The sequence below is a fragment of the Rana temporaria genome, chromosome 8 (assembly GCF_905171775.1).
Source record: "Rana temporaria chromosome 8, aRanTem1.1, whole genome shotgun sequence".
NCBI classification, from domain to species: Eukaryota; Metazoa; Chordata; class Amphibia; order Anura; family Ranidae; genus Rana; species Rana temporaria.
Window position 1 is genome coordinate 158,979,198 of NC_053496.1, and position 27,976 is coordinate 159,007,173.

A 27,976-nucleotide genomic window follows, 5' to 3' on the forward strand; every position below is an offset into this window, starting at 1 on the left:
TACCACCAAAAGAAAGCTCTGTTTGTGGGAAAAAAGGACGCCGATTTTGTTTGGGAGCCACGTCACACAACTGCGCATATGACAGTTAAAGCGACGCAGTGCAGAATCACAAAAAGTGGCCTGGTCTTTGACCAGCAAAATGGTCCGGGGCTGAAGTGGTTAAGCACTGCATAAACTGTTGGTTCTATATAAATCCTGTATAATAATCAGTGGTGGCCTGTGATGCAGGGCGCAGGTGCACCGCCCCCTAATATACATGCGGGGTGCAGGACGCATGGATTGCAACAGTTTTTTTTTAAGAAGCACGTGATTGGAACCAGAGGCTCTGATGGGCTTAAAAAAAGGGTGGGCTTGGGGCGCAGAGCATTATTGTGTGTGGTGGGGGTTTGCTTGTGGCGATCGTCCGTCCTGGGGGGGGGGGGGGCCGCCACTGATAATTATAATAATAATGTACATGTGATCCCCTGGCAGACCAGACAACCACAACAATTTACAACTATAAGGCTGTATTCATACCAGCAATTTGGGTGTAAATTGTAGAAGATTCCTGCTGTGGCTGTGAGCGGCTAGGTGCAGACACCGGCCCAGTTCACTATAATGATTAGGATTAATTGCTGGGATTTTTTTTTCTTGCGGTTGGGGGTTAAGGTTGCCCATACCCCACATACCGGAGACACTCTTTATGTATGGTTATATTATATTATGCACACCATGACCGACTCTAAATTCCCCAGTATTGGGGGTTTAGTTAATTTGTCCTTGATGATGCCATATGGGGGGCCTGTTACTTTGTTTATACATGGACAGCAATGTGATGTTTTTAACATAGGTTTGATGTTTTATGTTATTGTTTTATGTATAAAATTGTGTGATTAATTAGCATCTCTGATGATGTTTTTTGTCTATGTCTATGTACATGTTCTAACAGACCACCATGCTCCTGAGGAAGCCTGCATATTGGACCCTTGTTCAAGGCTACACACCCCATATGTATCACTATTGTTTGTTGGTTATGTATTCCTCATAATCTGAGTATACCTATACTATTACAACGTTGTGGAAGTGCGACTTTAGTACTTGTCGGGGCCAGGGGAGGGCTGGCAGGGGGGGCAGGGTGGAAATCTCCCCCCAGGCTGGTGACACTATGCACAGCCACCGGCCGCCACTAACAAATGCTGTTTTTGCAGAGCAGGAATATGCCTGCTGGAGCTCTGTTAACACAGGTCACGGCCGCTGCTCACCTCCCACTGTGCAGCCGTGCCTGTGTCAGCTCCGAGGTAGATGGCTGCAGAGCTGAGCTATGTCTCGTCTCCCACATAGCTCAGCCTCAGCGCACACCTGCACTGACATCCCCTTCTCTCTCTGCATAGACACGAGGACTCTGATGTAAGGGGAGGCTCTGTGCGGATTCTGATGTAAGGGGGGCCTCTGTGCGGACTCTGATGTAAGGGGGGCCTCGATCCATCACTTTTCCACGCTCCTATGGGCCACTTGACTGGACTTGCCCCCCAGGCCTAAGGCTGCCAGCCCTCCCCTGGTCGGGGCCAAATTTTGACGATTATTATATTGTTACTTATGAATGTACTTTTTTATATATTTTTCTACAAATAAATATCTATAGATTTTTATATTTAATACCTGTGTGCCGTTTAAAGTCCTAGGCCCGGATTCACATACATTGGCGCATATTTATGCCGGCGTAGCGTATCCAATATACGCTACACCGACGTAGCGCAGAGAGGCAAGCAATGAATTCGCAAAGCACTTCCTCCCAAATATGCGCTGGGTTTCCAAGGCGTAAGTGGAAGTGGGCGTGAGCCATGCTAATGAGGCGTGACCCCATGCAAATGTTAGGCTGAGCACCAGACAGATACGAATCGCCAACTGCGCATGCGCCGCCCCGTGGGCGCATCTCAGTGCGCATGCTCACAATCACGTCGGAACTACTGCCTAAGATACGTCGGATCACTGCCTACGGCGTGAACGTAACCTACGCCTAGTCATATTTACGTCCTACGTAAACTACGTAAAATACGTCAGCTTGTGTTCCCTGTTGCAGCCCTTTGCATGGATGCTGCTGAGTTACACCTCCTTTATGGGGCATAACTTTACGCCGGACGTATGACTTTACGCGCACTGCGTCGGACGTAACTTTGTGAATCGGCGTATCTCCCTCATTTGCGAATAGAAAATCAATGGGAGCGCCAAATACATTCAGCGTAAATATGCGCCCACTCTACTCCGGCGTAGGCAAATTACGTCGGTCGGATGAAGCCTATTTTTAGGCGTATGTTAGTTTCTGAGTCCGGCGCATAGATATGACGGCGCATATTTGCACTTACGCGACGTATCTCGAGATACGCCGGCGCAAGTGCTTTGTGAATCCGGGCCTAAGTGTCTAGTTTAATAGGTAGATTCAGGTACCTGGGTGCAAACTTGCGGTGGCGTAGCTTAGCCTTTTTAGGCTACGCCGCCGTAAGTTAGCTAGGCAAGTAAATAATTCTCAATGTACTTGCCTGCTAATATATGGCGGCATAGCCTAAAGCGGGCGGGCGTAAGGGCGCCGAATTCAAATGTCTTGGAGGGGGGCGTGTTGTATGGTAATGAGGCTTGACCTCACGTTTTTAAGTTTTTTCTTAACTGCACATTCGCCGGGCGCCTACATTTCCCAGTGTGCATTGTGGCTAAGTACGCCGCGCGGGCCTATTGATTTCGACGTGGACGTAAACGACGTAAATCCCGATTCGCGGACGACTTATGCAAACGACGTAAAAAATTTGAATCTCGCGGCGGGAACGGCGGCCATACTTTAACATTATTATTCCAACTTTAGGCCTGCTAATGCCTTACGGAAGCGGCGTAAAATACTGCGGCAGCCGGGCGTACATTCGTGAATCGGCGTATCAACTTATTTACATATTCTACGCCGACCGCAATAGAAGCGCCACCTAGAGGCCATCCGAAAAATTGCAACGTAAGATAGAATGGCGCAAGCCGTCTTATCTTAGATATGTTTAAGCGTATCTCTGTTTGAGCATACGCTTAAACATAAGTCGGCGTAGATTCTGAGTTAGGTCGACTTATCTACTGATAAGTCGGCCTAACTCTACCTGAATCTACCTATAAATTAGTATTCATTTTCTAACTGCTGGGATTGCTGCTGAATGACACAAAGTGCATCCAGCGATCACTGCAGGCCGACGGCAACCTGTCATAGGAAATATGTCGGCAGCCACAGCAAGAATCAGAATGTGAATGTAGCCTAAAGCAATCTGATGAGTTCTTTGTATATTGTTACCAAAACATTGTTGTAGCTTATTAGATTCCTCACCTCAGCCAAAACGGAAAAGACATTGATTGTGGTCATGGTAAATGCAAAAACCTGATAAGTGAATATTCCATTGGGCCCAGCGGCGTCAAAGAAAGCGAAATAAGGAATAAAGAACATGACCAGAGAATTGTAGAAGCCATATAAAACATATAAAAAGATCCTCAGGCCCAGACGTCTGTCTTTTTGACCAATCACATACAGCTCTGGATGTTTGCGGCTGCCCTTGCTATCTGTATCCTAAAAAATAAAAAATAAATAAAACATGTATTGTTTAAATGTGATATGCAGGGAGCTTAAATCTTCTCTTTTTCTAGGAATAAAAAAGTTGAGCCTGCTCCCCCCAGCTTATGTTATATGTCAAAGACACATAACAAGTAGTCTCCCCTTTGAAAGCCATCAGCTAACACTTTGCGTGGCTGCTGACTCCCCATTTTATATGTCAGTGACAGATTGGGTCCTCATTGTCACCAGGCACCCAATCAGAGTGGGTCCTGATCATGTAATTACATGAATTGACACAAATGAAAACTGTTGATGAACACTTCCACCACCTTCTATTTAATATTTCAGCTGTTAGTTACAGTCACAATTTAAATGCAATACTATATTAATTTCAAATATACACTATATTACCAAAAGTATTGGGACACCTGCCTTTACACGCAAATGAACTTTAACCCTCCTAGCGGTATTCCCGAGTCTGACTCGGGGTGAGATTTTTTATACCAAAAGCGGTAACCCCGAGTCAGACTCGGGCTTGCCTCGCTGCAGCCACAGGCAAGTTACTTACCTTGTCCCTGGATCCAGCGATGCCGCCGCGCTGTGTGAGCGAGCTGGACCTCGCTCGATTCACACAGGTCCTCTGTGTGCCGCCGATCTCCATTCCCTGCGACGTTACGACGCACAGGGCGCAGAACGGCGCCAAATTCAAAAACTTAAACAAACACATTACATACAGTATACTGTAATCTTATAGATTACAGTACTGTATGTAAAAAAGACACCCCCCCCCCTTGTCCCTAGTGTTCTTTTATATAATAAAAACCTTTCTTTCTCCCTGCAAACTGTAGATTGTCCATAGCAACCAAAAGTGTCCCTTTATGTAAAAAATGGTTTTAGAGCAGCTAGAAAACAGCGATAATACTTTATAATCACTTGCAGAATTGTGCGATAGCGATTTGTGGGAAAATTCGTCATAAAAAAATAAAAGTAATGACATCGACAATTCTGCAACTGAGCAAATTTCAGTGATTTTGAGTTGATTACATTATTGAATAATTTTTATTATAATTATATTATTACTTGTTATAATTATTTATAATTTTTTATTATATTATAATTTATAATTTTGTTTTTAAAAAAATGTCATACCCGGGATGCCTACTAGACTCTTGTTTGGTCAGATTTAAGTGAGTTATTCCTAAGAATTACAGGCCTACAGTATAAAACGCCAAATTTCCTTGCAAATAATGGTACCGCTTTCAGCACCTTTTTTCTGAAATAATCATACCGCCAGGGAGGTTAATGGCATCCCAGCCTTAGTCCGTAGGTTTCAATATTGGGTTGGCCCACTCTTTGCAGCTATAACAGCTTCAACTCTTCTGGGAAGGCTGTCCACAAGGTTTAGGAGTGACCCAACCCCTGAAAAACAACCCCACACCATAATCCCCCCTCCACCAAATGATTTGGAACAGTACACAAATCAAGATCCTGATCTCAACCCGATAGAACACCTTTGGGATGAATTAGAACGGAGACTGCGAGCCAGGCCTTTCTCATTCACATCAGTGCCTGACCTCACAAATGCATTTATGGAAGAATGGTCAAACATTCCCATAGACACACTCCTAAACCTTGTGGACAGCCTTCCCAAAGGAGTTGAAGCTGTTATAGCTGCAAAGGGTTGGCCAATATTGAACCCTACGGACTAAGACTGGGGTGCCATTAAAGTTAAAGGCAGGCATCCCAATACTTTTGGTAAAATCGTGCATCTAATGTGTTTAGTGCTGCCCCCAACTCCCCCCCCCCCCCTAAAAAAAAAAAACAACAATGAATAAACTGAAGCATTATAGTCCAACTCTGGGATTTGTATTAATGTTGATGGTGGACAATTTAAAAATTCAACTAGTCTGCAGTTGGGCTTTATTTTGAACCAACTCTTCTAAAACATTTTCCCACCCTGTGCAATTTTATTTGAGATCATTCTTCTGATTCTACTTGGTAATCTGTGTTTTCTTCAAGTTCCAAATCATGGGCCAGATCCTCAAAAGGGATACGCAGGCGTATCTGCTGATACGCCGTCGTATCCCTGTTTCTAACTATGCGGCTGATTCAGAGAATCAGTTACGCATAGATTTTCCTAAGATCCGGCAGGTGTAATAGTTTTACACTGTCGGATCTTAGGATGCAGTACTTCGGCCGCCGCTGGGGGCATTTCTTCGCGAAATTCCGCGTCGGGTATGCAAATTAGCACTTACGGAGATCCACGGAGCGGTTTCCCTTCGTGAAGTCTCCGTAAGTTGTTAGTTTGCAAACGCAAAATTAGGGCTGCTTTTACAAAGTGTAAAGTTAGTACACCATGTAAAAGTAGACCCTTCTTTCCCGCGACGCTGTCAAATTTTTTTTACATTTTTTTTTTTTCCGCCGCATCTCTATTTTTTCCTGACGCAACTTTTTTTACCCGGCGCGATTCACAAAACTCGGCGCAACTTAACTTCGCGCAAATCACGTCGGGAAAATCACGTCGGGAGCAAGCGCAGTACGTCCGGCGCGGGAGCGCGCCTAATTTAAATGGGACTCGCCCCATTAGATTGGGCACGCCTTGCGACGGATTTAAGTTACACCGCTGAAAATTTCTAGGTAAGTGCTTTGTGGATCGGGCACTTAGGTAGAAATTTTGCGGCGGTGTAACTTAAATCCCAAAAATTAAGTTGCGCCTGCTGTACGTGGATCTGGCCCCTTGTTCCTGCCTTTGACCCCAGTCTGTCTTTTGGTTCTGATTTGTCGGTCTTTCTCCTATTATTATCTTCTATCTTACTCTTATTCTTGCCTTCCACCTGAATGATGATGCCTTTATGGATTTCCCATTTACCAGATATTGTGGAGATGTGTCTGGACGCATTTTTTGGCCAAACTCAGTTAATTCCATGTTGTAGCTATACTTACTTTATCAAGAATTGCCATGCAGAGGGCTGGAAATATTGTATATACGGCAGCATTAAACACTGGGAACCAAGCATCGAACACTGGCTGATTAGATAAAAATAAAAAAAATAAGAGATTTAGTATAAAAAATGAATAAATGGTTTCATATCTATCCAGTGTGTGTAGAACTGTTGTGGTAATGACTATAGTGGCACAGCACATTACACAGAGGCAAACTACTCTGCATTACATGGTGGGCACTGTACAGCACCACAGATGACATGGTGGGCACAGTACATTACACAAAGGCACACGACTCTGCATTATATGGTGGGCCCGGCACATTACACAATGGGCACGGCACATTACACGATGGACACTGTATATTAGAGCACATTACACGGTGGGCACACATGCAGGCACAGTACATCACATGGTGGGCACAGTTATAGTACATCACATGGTGGGCACAGTACATCACATGGTGGGTATAGTTACAGTACATGACATGGTGGGTACTGCACTGCACATGGTGGGGACATTACATGACATGGTGGGCATACCTCCCAACTTTTTGAGATGGGAATGAGGAACAGCTATCAGCAAATGCAGGCATAGGACACATCTCCTACCACGTCCCCTTAAAGGAGAATTGTACAAAAAAATAACAAGATTGGTCAAACCCACAAGTGCTTTTTTGCCACTACAATTCTTTTATATTGGCTTTTGGAATTTACAAATGCAGCAATTTAGAAATCAGATGAAAGGTTTGGCGCTGAAAAACACTATTTGATAGATACAAAGTGCATCTTATATACATCTATATAGATCAGACCAAAATGAGGGACTAAAGAGGTGGAATGAGGGACAGAGGGACATTTCTCGAAATCAGGGACAGTCCCTCAAAAATCAGGGACAGTTGGGAGCTATGATGGTGGGCACAGTACATCACATGGTGGTCAATGCGCTGCACATGGTGGGCACAATACATCACATGGTAGTCACTGTACTTGGTGGGCACAATACATCACATGTTGGACACTGCACTGCACTTGGTGGGCACAATACATCACATGGTGGTTACTGCACTGCACATGGTGGGCACAATACATCACATGGTGGGCTGGGTGCTAAACATATTATGGGGGAAGCAACAGTCTGTCCCCCCAGACAGTACAATAATTTCACCCCCAAAGGTCAGTTTCTGCACAATCCCCCCCGTTTACTGACCTAATTTTAGCAGCATGGTAGATATTTTTCCTCCCGGGCTCCTGCAGGATGACATCAGCGCCCCCTCCTCCACACAGCTGCCTGAAGCTCCCGGAGACTGAGAGGATCTGTGTGTGCAGATCCTATGACAGGAGACGGGCAGCACTGACAGCATCAATGCCCCTCCTCTGCCCCAGCTTGCGGCAAAGCAAAGGAAGAGGCGCCTCTGAGTGTAGATGTTTAAGCGTAATTTAATGTAAAAAAGAGTACATATAACTCACATTTTAGAGGTTAAAATAGACATTGTACGGGTTTCTTTACGGGTGATCGTCAGTTCCGTCACTTGTAGTTGTCCTACTGCTGGGCACTTGTGCTGAGCAAAGCTGTCTCTCACTGCCGTGTGGAATTGAGGCCGGCGGCGGTGGGGAGAAAAACTTGTGAGCCAGTCAAACGAAGTGGAGATGTTATTGGCAGTATGGTGGTACTGATGACGTCACTGATGACGTCATCAGTACCACCATACTGCCAATAACATCTTCACTTCGTTTGACTGGCTCACAAGTTTTTCTCCCCACCGCCGCCGGCCTCAACTCCACACGGCAGTGAGAGACAGCTTTGCTCAGCACAAGTGCCCAGCAGTAGGACAACTACAAGTGACGGAACTGACGATCACCCGTAAAGAAACCCGTACAATGTCTATTTTAACCTCTAAAATGTGAGTTATATGTACTCTTTTTTACATTAAATTACGCTTAAACATCTACACTCAGAGGCGCCTCTTCCTTTGCTTTTCTTACAGTCTTGGAACACGGTTTCTGTTCTAAATTGATGGCAGCCCTGAGGTTATAGTTGTGACCCCTACAAAAACTTTCATCCGTCCGTCCCAGGACTTCATCCCCATTACCAAAACCCCCCCCCCCCTCCCCCTCCACCTGGAGCAACAGACTCTTTTTTACTGTGCAAATCTCATGCACACTATTTTATTCATTTATATATAACGTCCATATATATTTATTGTTTTACCATTGTTGCATAATATCAAGGAATTGTTTTACTCAGAATTGCGCATTTTTCTCCTTGTATACCCAGCTTGCGGCGCCTGGGTGCAATCGCACCAAAAACGCAAGTGTTGTTGTTTTTGTTTGCCGTTTTTCCCTTTAAACACTGTACATAGCTGGTTGCTATAGATGGGGCCGGGAAGCTGGCCGCCACATTCTTAACAACCAGTGAGTCATCAGCTGTCAGCAGGGTTCCCCACTGACAGCTGAATGTAAAAAATAAATAAAATACCAGACGCTTATCCAAGCATGCAGCCTGGCATGTCAGGAATGGCAAGGGACGCCCCCCTCCTGAACCATACCAGGTTGCATGCCCTAAACTTGGGGGGGGTGCTCTGACCCCACCCCAAAGCACCTTATCCCTATGTTGATGGGGATGAGGGCCTCTTCCCGACAACCCTGGACGGTGATTGTGGGGGTCTGCGCGCAGGGAGCTTATCAGAATCTGGAAGCCCCCTTTAACAAGGGGACCCCCCAGATCCCTGACCCCCAGCCTTTGTGAAGGAGTATGGGGTACATTGTACCCCTTCTCATTCACCAAAAAAAAAAAGTGTTACAAAACACAAGAGACAGTTTTTGACAAGTCCTTTATTAAAAATCATGTCTTCTTCCTCCGGTGTCTCTTCCCAACAATTGGCTGGTGCCGGTAGACATCAAGTGCCCAGCACCCTCTTGGCTTCTACTGTGAATAACCACAGCAGACGTGGCCCCGCTGTCTCTGCAGGCAGAAGTGCAGGATCATGCATATATATGTGATCCGATGCACAGCTGCCGCCCTGTAGCAGTAAAACTACTATAGGGGGGCTCAGCAACTGGACAACTGCAAAATCTGGTGCAGCTGTGCATGGCAACCAATCCGTCCGCTGCGTGTGGCGGGCGGATTCCCTCAGGGAGCGATCCGGGACGACGGCGCGGCTATTCGTTTATAGCTGCTCCGTCGCGATCGCTCCCTGGAGCTGAAGAACGGGGAGAGCCGTATGTAAACACGGCTTCCCCGTGCTTCACTGTGGCGGCGCATCGATCGTGTCATCCCCTTTATAGGGGAGACAAAATCGATGACGTCAGACCTACAGCCACACCCCCCTACTGTTGTAAACACACAATAGGTGAAGCCTAACACATTCAGCGCCCCCTGTGGTTAACTCCCAAACTGCAACTGTCATTTTCACAATAAAGAATGCAATTTAAATGCATTTTTTGCTGTGAAAATGACAATGGTCCCATAAATGTGTCAAAATTGTCCGAAGTGTCCGCCATAATGTCGCAGTCACGAAAAAAATCGCTGATCGCCGCCATTAGTAGTAAAAAAAAAAAAATTAATAAAAATGCAATAAAAATATCCCCTATTTTGTAAATGCTATACATTTTGCGCAAACCAATCGATAAACGCTTATTGCGATTTTTTTTACCAAAAATAGGTAGAAGAATACGTATCGGCCTAAACTGAGGGAATTTTTTTTTTTTATATATATGTTTTTGGGGGATATTTATTACAGCAAAAAGTAAAAAATATTGCATTTTTTTCAAAATTGTCGCTCTATTTTTGTTTATAGCGCAAAAAATAAAAACCGCAGAGGTGATCAAATACCACCAAAAGAAAGCTCTATTTGTAGGGAAAAAAGGACGCCAATTTTGTTTGGGAGCCACGTCGCACGAGCGCGCAATTGTCTGTTAAAGCGACGCAGTGCCGAATTGTAAAAACGCCTTTGGGCATTTAGCAGCATATTGGTCCGGGGCTTAAGTGGTTAAGTAAGTACTACCGTATATTGAACTACAGGCAGGCACTATGGTACAGAACTACCATTCACGTCTCTGGAAGGCTGTACGTAGCAACTAGGCTTTCTGGGCAGGGGACAAAAATACAGATTATTGAACAGACTTGGGTGCTGTGTACAAGAGGCCCAAAAATCAGGAGTATCAATTGTATTTATTGGCTTGCTTCTGGCTATGATGAAGGAGTATTTATCCCTTTTAATAATTTATTGAGGATGAATCACCTTGGAGTTTAGTGAACTTTGTAAGCACATTTGGCTTATGTCATACATTTATATGGCCACCAAACTAATTGTATCATTACAATGCGCAGCCTGCATAGATTATTTCATATAGGGCACTAGGGTTGTCCATTTGAATCCCAACCACAGCACTACCTGCCTGAAGTTTGCATGTTCTCCCTGTGCCTGTGTGAGTTTCCTTCAGGTATTGCGGTTTCCTCCCACATTCCAAAAAGACTGGCTGGTAGGTTAATTGGCTCCTGTCTAAATTGGCCCTAATATGTTTATGTATTAAATGTGAGTTAGGGACTAGACATGTGCACAGAAAATTCGTTTTTTTTGTTCCGTTTCGTATCGTTCCGTATGTTCGTTTCCGTTCGTTTTTCGTAAGACGCCCGTTTTCCTGTTCGTTCCCGTTCTTTTTTCGTACGACGAGATTTTTTTGTATTCCAATCGTTACGTATTTTCGTTACCGTTTTGTTTTCGTACATGCGGGATGGTTCGTTATTCTGTTTAATTCATGTTCGTTACTTGTTAGACAATAATTTTCGTGAATTTTCGTCAATGATTTGCATTCTGTGTTTTGGATTCCTTTTTCTGTTCGTGTTTTCGGTCGTGTGTTCGTGTGACATCTATGACAATTTGTTATAGATGTCATATGAACATGCGACTGAAGATACGAACAGAAAAAGGATTTTCGTCATTTTGTACTTTCGTAAATATATCGCGGGATTCGCGGCACTTTCAACACGCGGCTCATCCATATTAACTATTGTTAAGCCCCATACACTTGGTCAGACTTTTTTAACAACAAACATAAAAGCGATCGTTTTCCGTTCGTTCTCAGAAAATTTGTTCGTTTTTAAACTCCATCAGAAAACCATTTTTGGGTTCAAAAGTCTGGCCAACTGATCTCCCTTCAGATGAAAATCCACAGAAAAGTTTATTTGGCTTTACTGTACTACTCAGCACAAAAGAGAAGCTGCTTCACTAACCACACTCACTGCCCATTCAAAAAAACAAAAATGACATCTATAACAAAAGATTTGCATTCTGTATTTTGAATCCTTTTTCTTTTGGTATTTTCAGTCGTATGTTCATATGACATCTATAACAAAAGATTTGCATTCTGTATTTTGAATCCAAAATACGAACAGAAAAAAGGAATTCAAAATACAGAATGCAAATCTTTTGTTATAGATGTCATATGAACATACGACTGAAAATACGAACAGAAAAAGGATTCAAACAAAATACAGAATGCAAATCTTTTGTTATAGATGTCATTTTCGTTCTTTTGCCCCCTTTTCGTTTTGTCGTATTTTCGTCGGATCGTTCGTTCGTATTTGCGGTTGTTCGTTATGCGGCTTATTCGTAATCCCGTCGTTTTCGTATTTTGGTGCTTTCATTTTTTCGTATGTACACAAATTAACATTTTCGTACGAAAATAACATTCATACAAACAGGAATGCACATATCTATTAGGGACCTTAGATTGCAAGCTTCTTGATGGCAGGGACAGACGTGGATGTACAATATACATGTTATAGATCTAAAGTGCTGTAAAAATTGTTGGCGCTATATACAGGAAGTACCTCTAATGATAATTATTACTTACCAAGGAAGTGAAGCAATTGAAGAAGGCAAACCAGATGTTGTGAACGAGACTGGCAAAAGTCTTGTAATTGTAATAGCATAAGAACTTGGAAAATCGAGCATAAGACAATCTCCCATGGAAGAACAGCAGGTTTTGGAGGTAAGAGAACTGAGCCAAGGCAAATTCACTAGCCAGGACAGCCTGGAGACCTTCTTTCCCAATCAGCCCTACACCAATATGGGCAGCTGTAAAACAAATAACACAAGGTCTGATACTTGGGCCTGACTAAGGATCAAGGTACATGATAAGTCTATGTTGCTCAGTTATGTTACTGGGTTTGTCTGTATCTAAACAAGCTCTTTAAAGCGGAGGTCCGCCAATTTTTATTTTTTTTAAGTCAGCAGCTAGGGTCAGGGCACCTGCGATGTCGGCACCCGAGGTCGACCCATTCCTTGGTCCTCGGATGCTGCCACCGCCATCTTCAGTTAGGGAATCAGGAAGTGAAGCCTTGGGCCTCACTTCCTGGTTCCCTACTGTGCGAGTCACGCTGCGCAATCCGAATGGTCCCTGCTGTTTTCTGGGACCCGTGTATCTCCCAGAAGGCAGCGGGGGGGGGGGGGGTGGGCGACGTAGATACATATTATACAGGTATATGCACGGTGCATCTCCTCCCCCTGAAAGGTGCCAAATGTGACACTGGAAGGGGGGGTGGCAATCCGGACAGCGGAAGTTTCACTTTTGTGTGGACCTCCGCTTTAAGGCTGCATTCACACCTGAGCGTTTTCAGCTCGTAAAACACTCATCTCAAAAGTGCCAAAACACCCAACAAGCAAAATCCCATTCATTTAAATGGCCCCTGTTCATATCTGAGCGTTCGTTCTGTTAGCTGAAGTAAAACGCACAAAGTTCGAAAAAGTACATGAGCTTCTTTTTAGGCAGATTACAGGCGTTTTAATTTTTTTTACATGAATGAACTTTGGACCTCAAAACGTCTGTACAAAAACTCTGCAAAAACGCCCAAAAAAATGCCTAAAAATTTATACGCTCAGGTATGAATGCAGCCTAAGCTTGGTACACACCATTTGTTTTTTCCGCCTGTCAGAACACTGTTGTGTTCTGACAGGGGGAAGGACCCCCCCCCCCCCACCCCATCAAAACACTGTGATCAGCGCTCTCCACCATTGGCTGAGAGTGCTGATCAGGAGTCGGTCGGATGCTGGTACCTGGTTTTATGGTCAAACAATTACATAATTGATATAGTTCACAGCCAGTCGCTAATTGATGGGACAATGAGCTCCCTATCATGTAAGCTACTGTATGTACTTTATATGTATCAAGGGCGGATCCAGAGTCTAGTCTCGGGAAGGGCACTGCCAGAAAATAAGGTGGTGCTTACAGAAATCAATTACTTGCCCGGTGTGTCCACTGCAATGTTGCAGTACCGCTAAAAAATCAATGATCGCCACCATTACTAGTAAAAAATATTTAAATATAAATGCCATAAATCTATCCCATAGTTTGTAGACGATTGTCAGGGACAGCAGACATGGTACAAGAGATGGTCAGAGACTGCAGGCGTGGTACAAGGGATGGTCAGAGACTGCAGACATGGTACAAGAGATGGTCAGAGACTGCAGACATGGTACAAGAGATGGTCAGAGACTGCAGACATGGTACAAGAGATGGTCAGAGACTGCAGACATGGTACAAGAGATGGTCAGAGACTTCAGATGTGGTACAAGGGATGGTCAGAGACTGCAGACGTGGTACAAGAGATGGTCAGAGACTGCAGGCATGGTAAAAAGGATGGTCAGAGACTGCAGACATGGTATAAGAGATGGTCAGAGACTGCAGGCATGGTACAAGAGATGGTCAGAGACTGCAGGCATGGTACAAGAGATGGTCAGAGACTGCAGGCGTGGTACAAGGGATGGTCAGAGACTGCAGACATGGTACAAGAGATGGTCAGAGACTGCAGACATGGTACAAGAGATGGTCAGAGACTGCAGACATGGTACAAGAGATGGTCAGAGACTGCAGACATGGTACAAGAGATGGTCAGAGACTTCAGATGTGGTACAAGGGATGGTCAGAGACTGCAGACGTGGTACAAGAGATGGTCAGAGACTGCAGGCATGGTAAAAAGGATGGTCAGAGACTGCAGACATGGTATAAGAGATGGTCAGAGACTGCAGGCATGGTACAAGAGATGGTCAGAGACTGCAGGAAGGGTACAAGAGATGGTCAGAGACTGCAGACATGGTACAGGAGATGGTAAGAGACTGCAGACGTGGTACAAGGTATGGTCAGAGACTGCAGACGTGGTACAAGGGATGGTCAAAGACTGCAGACGTGGTACAAGGGATGGTCAGAGACTGCAGACGTGGTACAAGAGATGGTCAGAGACTGCAGACGTGGTACAGGAGATGGTCAGAGACTGCAGACGTGGTACAAGGGATGGTCAGAGACTGCAGACGCGGTACAAGAGATGGTCAGAGACTGCAGACGTGGTACAAGGGATGGTCAGAGGCTGCAGACATGGTATAAGAGATGGTCAGAGACTGCAGACGTGGTACAGGAGATGGTCAGAGACTGCAGACGTGGTACAGGAGATGGTCAGAGACTGCAGACGTGGTACAGGAGATGGTTAGAGACTGCAGACGTGGTAGAGGAGATGGTCAGAGACTGCAGACGTGGTACAAGGAATGGTCAGAGACTGCAGACGTGGTACAAGGGATGGTCAGAGACTGCAGACGTGGTACAAGGGATGGTCAGAGACTGCAGACGTGGTACAAGGGATGGTCAGAGACTGCAGACATGGTATAAGAGATGGTCAGAGACTGCAGGCATGGTACAAGGGATGGTCAGAGACTGAACACATGGTACAAGAGATCAATGCAGCCTCATCAGTGCCCACCATTGCAGCCTCAATGTGCATATGAACGCAGCTCCACCTTTGTGTATAAATTCAGTCCCACTTTTGTATATCAATGCAGCCCCACTTTTGTATATCAATGCAGCCCCACTTTTGTATATCAATGCAGCCCCACTTTTGTATATCAATGCAGTCCCACTTGTGTCTATCAATGCAGTCCCACTTTTGTATATGAATGCAGTCCCACTTTTGTATATGAATGCAGTCCCACTTTTGTATATGAATGCAGCCCCACTTTTGTCTATTAATGCAGCCCCACTTTTGTATATGAATGAAGCCCCACTGTGCATGGCACTCACCATGGCATTGCCTCGATCACACACAGCAGGTATCTCCTCTCCCGACGTGTGTCAGGGAACAAACAGGAGCTGTAGGTCTGTGTTCGGCTCTAGCAAAGTCCCCCCCTAGATGGGCTTGTGTGATAAACAAAACACTGATTCAATCAGTGTTCCATCTCCATCTACTATCACACGAGCAGGTCTAGCACAGGCAGCACAGCCGAACACAGATCCAGCTCTCACACACAGCGAGAGATGCCCGATGTCATACACGCAGGAGAGAGGGGGAGCGCTGCAGTCAGCTACAGCTCAAAGCAGCCTCAGGACAGGCAGCCTACCGGGCTGGTGATGAGAGAGGGAGAGAGAGTGAGAGACTCGGCAGCGGGAGCTGCAGGCACCGCAAAGCAGTTTAAAAGCCAATGTGACATGATTGCCTCGGGGGGAGGAGCAATTGCCATGTTGCCCCCCCCCCTGGATCCGCCGTTGCCACAAAGCAGTTTAAAAAAAATTGTAAAAAAAAAAAAAATAATAATATTTTTTTTTTTTTTAAAGCCAATGTGACATGATTGCCTTGGGGGGAGGAGCAATTGCCATGTTGCCCCCCCCCCCCCCCCGGATCCGCCGTTGCCACAAAGCAGTTTTAAAAAAAAAAGTAAAAAAAAAAAAATTTTTTTTTTTTTTTTTAAAGCCAATGTGACATGATTGCCTCGGGGGGGTCAATTTCCCTGTTGCCCCCCCCCCCCTGGATCCGCCGTTGATATGTATGTAGATGTGATTAAAGAACTTGGAACCCGTTCCTTGGTCCTCGGATGCTGCCACCGCCATCTTCGGTAAGGGAATCAGGAAGTGAAGCCTTGGGCCTCACTTCCTGGTTCCCTACTGTGTGAGTCACGCTGCGCAATCCGAATGGTCCTTGCGGTTTTCTGGGACCTGTGTATGTAGACATCTGGAAAAGGCATACTAAATGGCACACAGTAAACACAAAAACATTTATTATAAAATTCTTATAAATAATCTTTTTTATCGTGTCCTCATCATTAAAAGAAGCAGTCTTATAGCTGGATTCACGTAGATGGAATTAACGCTAGGCAGGCGTAGCGTATCTCATACGATACGTCGCCGAAAGTTAGAGAGGCAAGTGCTGTATTCACAAAGCACTTGCGTCCTACGTTAAGGCGGCGTAGCGTAAATGTGCTGGCCTAAGCGCGCCTAATTCAAATTGTGAAGAGGTGGGCGTGTTTTATGCTAATAAATAATGACCCGACGTGATTGACGTTTTGAACGAACGGCACACGCGTCGTCCGTAGACATATCCTAGTGCGCATGCTCCAAATTACGCTGCAAAGACTTATTGGTTTCGACGTGAACATAAATTACGCCCAGCCCCATTCACGGACGACTTACGCAAACGACGTAAACATTTTAAAATTCGACGCGGGACCGACGTCCATACTTAACATTGGCTGCGCCATCTTTTTGGTGGACTAACTTTAGGCCTGAAAAAGCCTTACGTAAATGGCGTATCTTTACTGCGACGGGCAAGCGTACGTTCGTGAATAGGCGTATCTCGTTGGTTTACGCATTCTAGGCGTAAATCAGCGTTCACGCCCCTAGCGGCTGGCCTAAATAGACAGCTAAGATACAACGGCGCCCTCAATTTGAGAATACACTTAAATTTACGACGGCGCAGATTCAGAGTTACGACAGCGTATCTACTGATACGCTGGCGTAAACCTCTCTGAATCTGGCTATTAGTGTGAAGGTCTGAAACATGCAAGCTCACGAGAGTGCGACAGATAGAGCTTTCCTTTGGTGGTATTAAATCACCACTGGGCTTTTTATTTTTTGCAAAACTAATACAAAAAAACTGAAATTAATAAAGAAATAAAAGTTTCTTTGTATCTGTTTTGTATAAGTTTTCTCCTTCACTGATGTGCACGGATGAGATGGCACTGATGGGCACTCATGAGGAGGCACTAATATGCAGCACTAATGGCCACTGATAGGCAGCAATGAATGGCACTGATACAGTAGAAGGCCCTGACAAGCATCACTGATGGGCACTGATTGGCATCACTGGTGGGGCTGCACTGATAATCACTGCACTATCGTGCAGATTCCCCCTGTCAGAAGATTCGCTTACCGGCTCTCCTTTACTCACATTCTGTCAGCTTGAATAAAGGAATGCGATAACCGGCACTTCCTAGTTACGTTGTGATCTGCTGTGATTGGACACAGCAGATCACATAGTAAAGAGCCTATGTCATAGGCTCTTTACCATAATCAGAGATGCGGTGTGTCAGAGCGACACACCGCACTACTGAGTGCCACGCTGCAAGCCCGTCTCGAGGTTATGTGACATCCAGTCAGAACGGGAGAGCCACCGCCCAGCCATCATTTTGCTATAGGCCAGATGGGAAGGTGTTACGTTGGATTGTGATACTAACAGATTGTTAAGTGGTCTTGTTAAGTACCCTCCCATGTATGACCCGACTTGCCTTTGACCCATCTGTCATGGCCTTGGCCTGTGTTTGAATTCTGTATCATGCCTCCTGAATCCCTGCCCGCCTCTAAAAACGGGATGTCAGTTTGTATCCTCACTCTGCTTCTGTCTCATGTTCTTGTACCTCACTGTCTGACCTTTGGCTTGTGTCCTGGCTTTTTTCCTGTATTCTTATAGGAGTGGTTTGCGCAAAAACTAAACACTATCAGACAAAAAGTGATGGTGATAAGTGATGATCATCCAAAAAACATAAACAAGTTGATCAAATAGAAAAATTGAAAATTAAATAAATAGTGGTAAGTGTCCCGTATATCAAATTGCAGTAAAAACTGTCAAAGGAGAGAGCAGAAATGGGGCTGATTGACCACTATGCAAGATGTATGTAGATGGCAATGAGAGATTTGATCACATCCATAAAAGGGCTCCCAGAACTCTCACCTCAATAGCAAGTGTCAAAAGCATCCAAGGTGTCCCTGCTAGACATGTGCACTGCCAAAAAATTCATTTTTTTCGTTTGTTATTTTAGTTTTTTTAATTTTTTCGTAAATTCTGGAAAAAAAATCGTTTTTGTTTCATTCGTTTTTTTTTTTTTTTTCGTAAATTCAAAATTTTTTTTCGTTTTATTCGTTTTTTTGCTTTTTTCGTAAATTCATAAATTCAGGAAATTCGAAAACTCGGAATTCGGAATTTTCGGATTTCCGAAAAAGCAAAAAAACGAATAAAACGAAAAAATGAAATTTCCGAAAAAAACGAATGAAACGAAAATTTAATTTATTTTTTTCGGAAATTCAAAAAATTCGGAAATGAAAAAATTCGGAGGTACGAAAAAATTTCTAAAATTCGAAAATGAAAAAAAACGAAAATTCCACAATTTCGGAAACTCCACAATTTCGAAAATTCAGATTTTTTTAAATTTTCGAATTTTAAAATTTTTTATTTTTCGAATTTTCGAATTTTTCAAAAATCTAATTTTTCAAAAATGAAAAATTCGAAAATGAAAAATTCGAAAATGAAAAATTCGAAAATGAAAAATTCGAAAATGAAAAATTCGAAAATGAAAAATTCGAAAATGAAAAATTTCGAAAATTCGAAAATTCGGAATTTCGAAAATGTAAAAATTCTAAATTCGAAAATTTAAAAATTCGAAATTCGAAAATTTAATAATTCGAAATGTCTAAAATTCGAAAAATCGAAAATGAAAAATTCGAAAATAAAAAAAAATTAAAAATTTCTAAAATTGAAAGATTCGAAAATAACAAATGAAAAATTGGAAATTTCTAAAAAATTCGGAATTTCGAAAATTAAAAAAAACGAAAATTCGAAATTGAAAATTCGGAAATGTAAAAATTCGTAAATACGAAATTGAAAAATTTGAAAATTTTGAAATTGGAAAATTCGAAATTGAAAAATTCGAAAAAAAAAGAAAATTGAAAAATTCGAAACGAAATTTGAAAATGAAAAATTCGAAAATTCGAAATTTTGAAAATCGAAAATGAAAAATTCGAAAATTTAAAAAAAATGAAAAATTCGAAATTTCTAAAATTGAAAAAATCGAAAATAAAAAATGAAAAATTCGAAATTTCTAAAATTCGGGATTTTTACAATTACAATTCGGAAATAAAAAATTCGTGAAAACGAAAATTCGAAATTAACGAATTTCCGAATTTCCGTTAAACGAATTAGAAACTAAACGAATTGCACATGTCTAGTCCTTGCATCATCCACCTCCTTGCAGCCATAAACCTTCCCACCTGTCACACTTCACTGGTGGCTTCAAGGAGGTGGATGATGCAAGGACACCTTGGATGCCTATGACACTTGCTATTGAGGTGAGAGTTCTGGGAGCCCTTTTATGGATGTGATCAAATCTCTCATTGCCATCTACATACATCTCGCATAGTGGTCAATCAGCCCCATTTCTGCTCTCTCCTTTGACAGTTTTTACTGCAATTTGATATACGGGACACTTACCACTATTTATTTAATTTTCAATTTTTCACTCTATTTGATCAACTTGTTTATGTTTTTTGATTGATCATCACTTATCACCATCACTTTTTGTCTGATAGTGTTTAGTTTTTGTGCAAAACCCTTCTTTTTAACATTATTTCACTTGTGTATTGTAAACACTATTAGGTTTTGCGGCATTTACACTTTTGTTTGTTTTATATCATTTATTTGCTCTTAGTAGCGCGAAGGACACTTTATAATATTCTTATAGGAGTGTCACCATGTTCCGGCCTCTGGTCCATGTCTGTTAGTCCACAGTCATCTGCATCCTCCAACCAACAGTAGAGTGTTGTGCCTTGTGTCCTCACATCTCCTGTTACCACTACCAGGGGTGTTGGACAAGAGGTGTCTCCTCTCCAGCTTGATCCCCACCAAGGTACATGACATGTATACAGAAATATAATACAGATCTGATCACATCGACCACATCAATATACATATACTGCGAACCGCCACAAAGTGGTACATGTTATGGTGGTTCTCCATATATAAACATTGATACTAGGGTTGTCCCGATACCACTTTTTTAGGACCGAGTACAAGTACCGATACTTTTTTTCAAGTACTCGCCGATACCGAATACCGATACTTTTTTTTTAAATGTGTCCCCAAATGCAGCCATGTCCCCCCACAAATGCAGCCATGTCCCCCCCATATATGCAGCCATGTCCCCCCCCATATATGCAGCCATGTCCCCCCCATATATGCAGCCATGTCCCCCCCATATGCAGCCATGTCCCCCCCATATGCAGCCATGTCCCCCCCATATGCAGCCATGTCCCCCCCATATGCAGCCATGTCCCCCCCATATGCAGCCATGTCCCCCCCATATGCAGCCATGTCTCCCCCATATCCAGCCATGTCCCCCCCATATGCAGCCATGCCCCCCCCATATCCAGCCATGTCTCCCCCATATCCAGCCATGTCCCCCCATATGCAGCCATGTCCCCCCCCCATATCCAGCCATGTCCCCCCCATATCCAGCCATGTCCCCCCCATATCCAGCCATGTCCCCCCCATATCCAGCCATGTCCTCCCCATATCCAGCCATGTCCCCCATATGCAGCCATATCCCCCCATATGCAGCCATGTCCCCCCCATATGCAGCCATGTCCCCCCATATCCAGCCATGTCCCCCCCATATCCAGCCATGTCCCCCCCATATGCAGCCATGTCCTCCCCATATCCAGCCATGTCCCCCCCATATGCAGCCATGTCCTCCCCATATCCAGCCATGTCCCCCCCATATGCAGCCATGTCCTCCCCATATCCAGCCATGTCCCCCCCATATATGCAACCATGTCCCCCTTACCGTACATGCTGCCGCATCCCCGCTGCCGCGCCGCATCCCCGCTTGGTTAATACGGGCGGGGAACATTACAGCTTTCATTTGAATAGCTGTAGTCTTTCGCGCAGCGCTGCGTATAGACACTCCCCCTTGCTCGGGATTGGACAGTTCACCCGAGCAAGGGGGAGTGTCTATACGCGGCGCGGCAGGAAAGACTACAGCTATTCAAATGAATGCTGTAATGTTCCCCGCCCGTATTAACCAAGCGGGGATGCGGCGGGATGCGGCGTAGCAGCGGGATGCGTCGGCGGCGGCGGCGGGGGGAGGGGGAAGAATTCTATTTCGGTATCGGGGGTATTTGCGGGAGTACGAGTACTCCCGCAAATACTCGGAATCGGTCCCGATACCGATACTAGTATCGGTATCGGGACAACCCTAATTGATACAATTTTATAATGGATTATATACTACTGTAAACCTTTGCGTATTAAAAGCGAAATATAGGTTTCATAAAAAAACAAACAAAAATGATACTCCTCTAGATGGATGTAGGATTGCTCCGATGCTGAATCTGTGCCCTATGTAATAGGAACCCATATACTAATAAACTTACTCTTTATCATATTCACATCATTGCCCCCATCTCCTATAGCAAGGGTGGTAACCTTTTTGTTTGTCTTCACTAGTTGCACTATGCTGGCTTTCTGCTTTGGTGTCACTCGACAGCAGATGACACACTGACACTGACAAGCCAGCTCCACCAAGGCTTTGGTCTTTAAGATGGAATTTTGGTCTGTTATCTCTTCAGTTTTTTGTTTCCAGATCAACTTCTTCCACCAGGGTAACGTTGGTGTTATTTTTTCAGACAGGTTTGCAAATCCATTCTGGAAGAAAGATTAGAGCTACAATTAGGAGCTAAAATAGGGGTTACATTTATAAACAGATATAAAGTATAAGTATGACCAACAACTTACCAAAGAGTTGTGCTTTCTAACCATTTACTAGTCATGTGCAAATTGTTTCATTACAAATAGAAATTCCCCAAAAATTTTCATTACTCAGTAATTCAGCTGTATCTGAATTTCCAAATCACAATAGAAGCGAATTTCAACAAATCCGAAATAACATATCCAAATTTGAAAATTAATTTAAATTTGAATATGAATTTGAAATTAGAAAATATTGCAATAAATACAGTAAAGCATTAAATTGTAATACGATGATGATTCCTACTTAGGCTGCTTGATAGAACAGAAAATAAAAGAATAGAATAGAAATAGTAGAAAAGATTATAAAAGAAAATAACAGACTAGAACAGAGTAGAAAATACAATTAAAGAATAGACAAAAATAGAATAGATAGATTCTTTTTGAGTAAAACAGAATAGAATATATTTTCGTTTTCTTTATTTTCTATCATATTCTGTGTTATAGTGTTATATTCTATTCTGTGTTATAATGTTCTATTATTTTATTTTCTATTCTGTTTTATTCCATTCTGATCCATTCAATTCTATTCTTATATTTTCTATTGTATTCCATTCTAAAGAGCAGCCTAAGTAGCAAATTTCACTTTAATACCTTGCTGTATTTATTGCAATATGTTTCCATTTCAAATTCAAATAATTTTTCTAATTCAATTAGAAAATAACCAATTATACAAAACTAATCTAAATATACAAAACAAATTCCCAAAATGAATTATTCTAACAACAAAGGGGCAGATTCACAAAGAATTGCATGGGCGCAGCGTATGTGAGATACGCTACGCTGCTGTAACTTACTTTTTTTAGCTTTGAATCCACAAAGATTTCGCGCCGTAAGTTACGGCGGCGTAGTGTATCTCTCGCGGCGTAACGGCGCCCAATTAAAATCGGCGAGTAGGGGGGCGTGTTTCATTTAAATGAAGCGCGTCCCCACGCCGAACGAGCTGCGCATGCGGCGTCCCTAAATTTCCCACCGTGCATTGCGCTAAATGACGTCGCAAGGACGTCATTGTTTTGACGTGGACGTAAATTACGTCCATCCCGATTCACGGACGACTTACGCAAACGAAAAAAAAAAATTCAAATTAAACGTGGGAACGACGGCCATACTTAACATAGCAGGTTTGACTATACGCCACCAAACAGCAGCTTTAACTATACGCCGGAAAAAGCCGACTAGAGACGACGTAAAAGAATGCGACGGCCGCTCGTACGTTCGTGGATCGTCGGAAATAGCTAATTTGCATACTTGACGCGGATTACGACGGGAACGCCACCCAGCGGACGCCGAAGAATTGCATCTTAGATACTAAGGCTGCATTCACACCTAGGCTTACAAAATCGCGGCGTTTTGTCCCGCGAATTGCGGCGACAAATTGCGGCGTTTTGTACCGCGATTTGCGGCGACAAAACTCCGCGATTGTGAATGCAGCCTCACCCCCTCTATGGAGATGGTTCACATCTCCTATGCCGAACGCTGAAAGCCGCCTGAAAAAAAGGTCCGGGACTTTTTTTCAGGCGGCAGGCGTACGGCGTTCGGCCTGGAGATGTGAACCATCTTCATAGAGGGCAATGTGTTTTCATCCCTCCAGCGTCTCGGGGCTGCTGCGGCGTCACACTACAGGCGACAAAACGCCTAGGTGTGAATGGGGGCTAAGGCGTACGAAGCCGTACGCCTGTCGGATCTAACCCAGATGCCGTTGTATCTTGTTTTGAGGATTCAAAACAAAGATACGACGCGGGAAATTTGAAAGTAAGCCGGCGTATCAGTAGATACGTCGGCGTACTCGCTTTGTGGATCTGCCCTAAATAGTACAAAACAAAATTATTAAAGAACTAATTGAAGAGACGCTTGAGAGGGGTCATGATTTCAATTTACAAATACCGTACTGGTGACGCCACAATAGGGATAAAACTTTTTCGTGGAAGTGAGTTTTACAAGACACGTGGCCACTCATTAAGATTAGAAGAAAAGAGGTTTAACCTTAAACTACGTAGAGGGTTCTTTACAATAAAGCCCTGTACACACGTTCAGTCCATTCGATGAAAACGGTCTGATGGACCGTTTTCACTTGGTTAAACGATGAAACTGACTGATGGTCAGTCGTGCCTACACACCATCGGTTAAAAAAACGATCGAGTCAGAACGCGGTGACGTAAAACACAACGACGTGCTGAAAAAAAACGAAGTTCAATGCTTCCAAGCATGCGTCGACTTGATTCTGAGCATGCGTGGATTTTAAACCGATGGACGTGCCTACAAACGATCATTTTTTTTCTATCAGTTAGGTATCAATCGGTTAAATTTAAAACAAGATTGCTTTTTTTTAACCTATGAATAATTAACCGATGGCGCCCACACACGATCGGTTTGGTCCGATGAAAACGGTCCATCAGACCGTTCTCATCGGTTTGACCGATCGTGTGTACGCGGCTTAACCACTTCCGGACCGCCGCATGTACATATACGTCGGCAGAATGGCACGGACAGGCACATTGGCGTACCTGTACGTCCCTGCCTAGACGTGGGTCGGGGGTCCGATCGGGACCCCCCCCCCCCCCGGTACATGCGGTGGTTCCCGTGGCTTCAGGAGCAATCCGGGACGAGGGCGCGGCTATTCGTTTCTAGCCGCCCCCTCGCGATCGCTCCCCGGAGCTGAAGAACGGGGAGAGCCGTATGTAAACACGGCTTCCCCGTGCTTCACTGTGGCGGCTGCATCGATCGAGTGATCCCTTTTATATGGAGACTCGATCGATGATGTCAGTCCTACAGCCACACCCCCCTACAGCTGTAAACACACACTAGGTGAACCCTAACTCCTACAGCGCCCCCTGTGGTTAACTCCCAAACTGCAACTGTCATTTTCACAATAAACAATGCAATTTAAATGCATTTTTTGCTGTGAAAATGACAATGGTCCCAAAAATGTGTCAAAATTGTCCGAAGTGTCCGCCATAATGTCGCAGTCACGAAAAAAATCGCTGATCGCCGCCATTAGTAGTAAAAAAAAAAAAAAAAAAAAAAAACTATCCACTATTTTGTAAACGCTATAAATTTTGCACAAACCAATCGCTAAACGCTTATTGCGATTTTTTTACCAAAAATAGGTAGAAGAATACGTATCGGCCTGAACTGAGGAAAAAAAAATGTTTTATATATGTTTTTGGGGGATATTTATTATAGCAAAAAGTAAAAAATATTGATTTTTTTTCAAAATTGTCGCTCTATTTTTGTTTATAGCGCAAAAAATAAAAACCGCAGAGGTGATCAAATACCACCAAAAGAAAGCTCTATTTGTGGGGAAAAAAGGACACCAATTTTGTTTGGGAGCCACGTCACACGACCGTGCAATTGTCTGTTAAAGCGACGCAGTGCCGAATTGTAAAAACCCCTTGGGTCATTTAGCAGCATATTGGTCCGGTCCTTAAGTGGTTAGGAGAGGCAAGCATATGGAATTCCCTTCCACAGGCGGTGGTCTCAGCTATTACATAAGCACCTGAACGACCACAACATACAGGGATATACAATGTAATACTGACATATAATCACACACATAGGTTGGACATGATGGACTTGTGTCTTTTTTCAACCTCACCTTCTATGTAACTATGTAATCCAAAAAATAAATAAATAATTCTGTCATGCACATCTGTCTGTATATTCTTAACATCCCAGGGGGCTTACAAATTAGACACAATTAACACATATACACAGACATACACTATATGGCTAAAGGTTTGACCACATGACCACGACAGCTTGTGGGACATCCTATTCCAAAACCACAGGAATTAATATGAAGTTGCATCCCCTTTCTGCTATAAAAGCCTCCAACTCTTCTGGAATGGATTTCCAGAAGATTTTTTAGTGTATGGAATTTAGACAAAAGCGAAAGGTCAGGTATTGATGTTGGAAGACATGACTTGACTCAAAGTCAGCTTCCCATTCATACTAAAGGGTAATAAAGTTAAGGTCAGGGCTATAAAGACGACACTTGAGTCCTTCAACATACATTTTGTCAAACTACTGTATGTCTGTATGGAGTTGTCTTTGTGCACAGAAGCACAGTCACAATGGAACAAAAAAGGGCAAGGGGCTTGTGACGGTATCGGTATGATATCCCCGTCAACGTTCCCTTCTTCCCATAACGAAAATCACCCCAATATTCCACGAGGAGGGATATCCCTGGAATCGCCCAGAAAGCCACACATGAGACCAGCTTACTGCTTGAACAACACAGACTTTAATGTTTTTTCACACAGCTTATATGTCATTTCCAAAACTGTTACAATGACAAATCTCCGCCCCCCTCACACTGGGGCTTCCATACAGATGAGTAGGTAGACACGACGGGGCCGATGCTGAAACACATTTTCTTTAGACAATGACATCAATGACGCTGAGCACTAGCTGTACTGAATACATCAACCAGACCGCTCGACCCCGCATATAGAGAGATAATTACCACAATGAAGCAATCAGAATAATTAACACAAGCCACTTAAACCCAGCTCTCCTTCACACAACACAATAGATCAATTAACCTTTAGAAATAGTGAGGGGACATTAGCACATCAATAACCTGGCTAGCAGGGAGCAGTAAACTGAGACATATAGGCAAATGTATCACAATGGCCCCCCTTTTGCTCCCTGCTCCGGCAAACCCGGTTGGACCTTCCCTGGTCCAGTAGGGTTGACGGGTTCAGAGCTATTAGTCAGAGGTTAACTCCGTTTGGCATGACTGACCTCCCTTGGCAACTGCTTCAGACTCAGGTATGTCACCGGGTCGTCAGATCACACGCCGGTCAGTCCCCAAGTCTTTGTGCGATCTGCAAAGTCACCAGAAGTCAGTGTGAAGACAGCGAATGGGTCTGTGCGCCGCCGTCTAGGTGTCCCGCTATGGGAGGGGGCAGGTTATGGCTCTGAAGTGACAATCCCAGGAGATTCATAAAAATAAAAAGTTATATTTGTTGAAATGCTGTAGCACTGGTGCTCAGAGTCCGGGGGGGGGGGGGGGGGAATCAGAGCCCCATAAGGTCAGCCACCCCCTGCTCCCTCCGCAGCCGCCGGTTCTCCTCTTGGAGCTTCTCCAGCTCCATCTCCAGTTCATGCTGCTGTGACCTCAGGTGGTTGTTCTCCTCCTCCATGCGGCTTATGCACTCCTCCAGCTCTATGTACTCACGGATCAGCTCCTGCTTGCTCATGTCCTGCAGGCTCTCCACGTGGTCCTTCATCATCAGGAACTGGGTGGTGGTGTAAGGGGCCACCGGTGGGCCCTTGGCGAACATCTCGGCACGCATCTGGGACGCCCGCTGCGACTCCCTCTCCTCCAGTCGCTTCTTCTCCTCCCAGGTCAGCTTGTTATACGGCTTCCAGGACCTCTTCTTCTTGAAGGGTGGCCGGCGGTGCCTCTTTCTGCCCAGCTCCCTCCAGAGCCCCTCCGGCTCAGGGCTGTCGCCCATGACCAGCTGACAATGGTGTTCCCTGTTGTCCGTAATAACAGATTGTACCATGAGGGCTTCGTAAGGGGTGCCCAATGGTTCTTCCTGACCCAGCTCCTTTGGATCCCAAGCTGAGTCTACACAATGGGCTGCTGCTGGTGGGCGGTACCCAGGTTGAGACCAATTTGACCTGGTGTTGTCA

General features: G+C 44.1%; 1 protein-coding gene across 3 annotated transcripts in view; it reads right to left on the reverse strand.

The window, feature by feature from the left end:
* LOC120909279 (phospholipid-transporting ATPase IK-like) overlaps positions 1-27,976 on the reverse strand; it is a 232,230-nt gene that overhangs the window by 16,045 nt on the left and 188,209 nt on the right. For all 3 annotated transcript variants that reach the window (XM_040321017.1, XM_040321018.1, XM_040321019.1), the window contains 4 exons: positions 21,961-22,231; positions 12,355-12,578; positions 6,497-6,580; positions 3,332-3,568 (listed from right to left, as the gene is read on the reverse strand). In XM_040321017.1, coding sequence (XP_040176951.1) covers positions 3,332-3,568; positions 6,497-6,580; positions 12,355-12,578; positions 21,961-22,231 — 816 coding nt within the window. The remainder of the gene's footprint in view (positions 1-3,331; positions 3,569-6,496; positions 6,581-12,354; positions 12,579-21,960; positions 22,232-27,976) is intronic.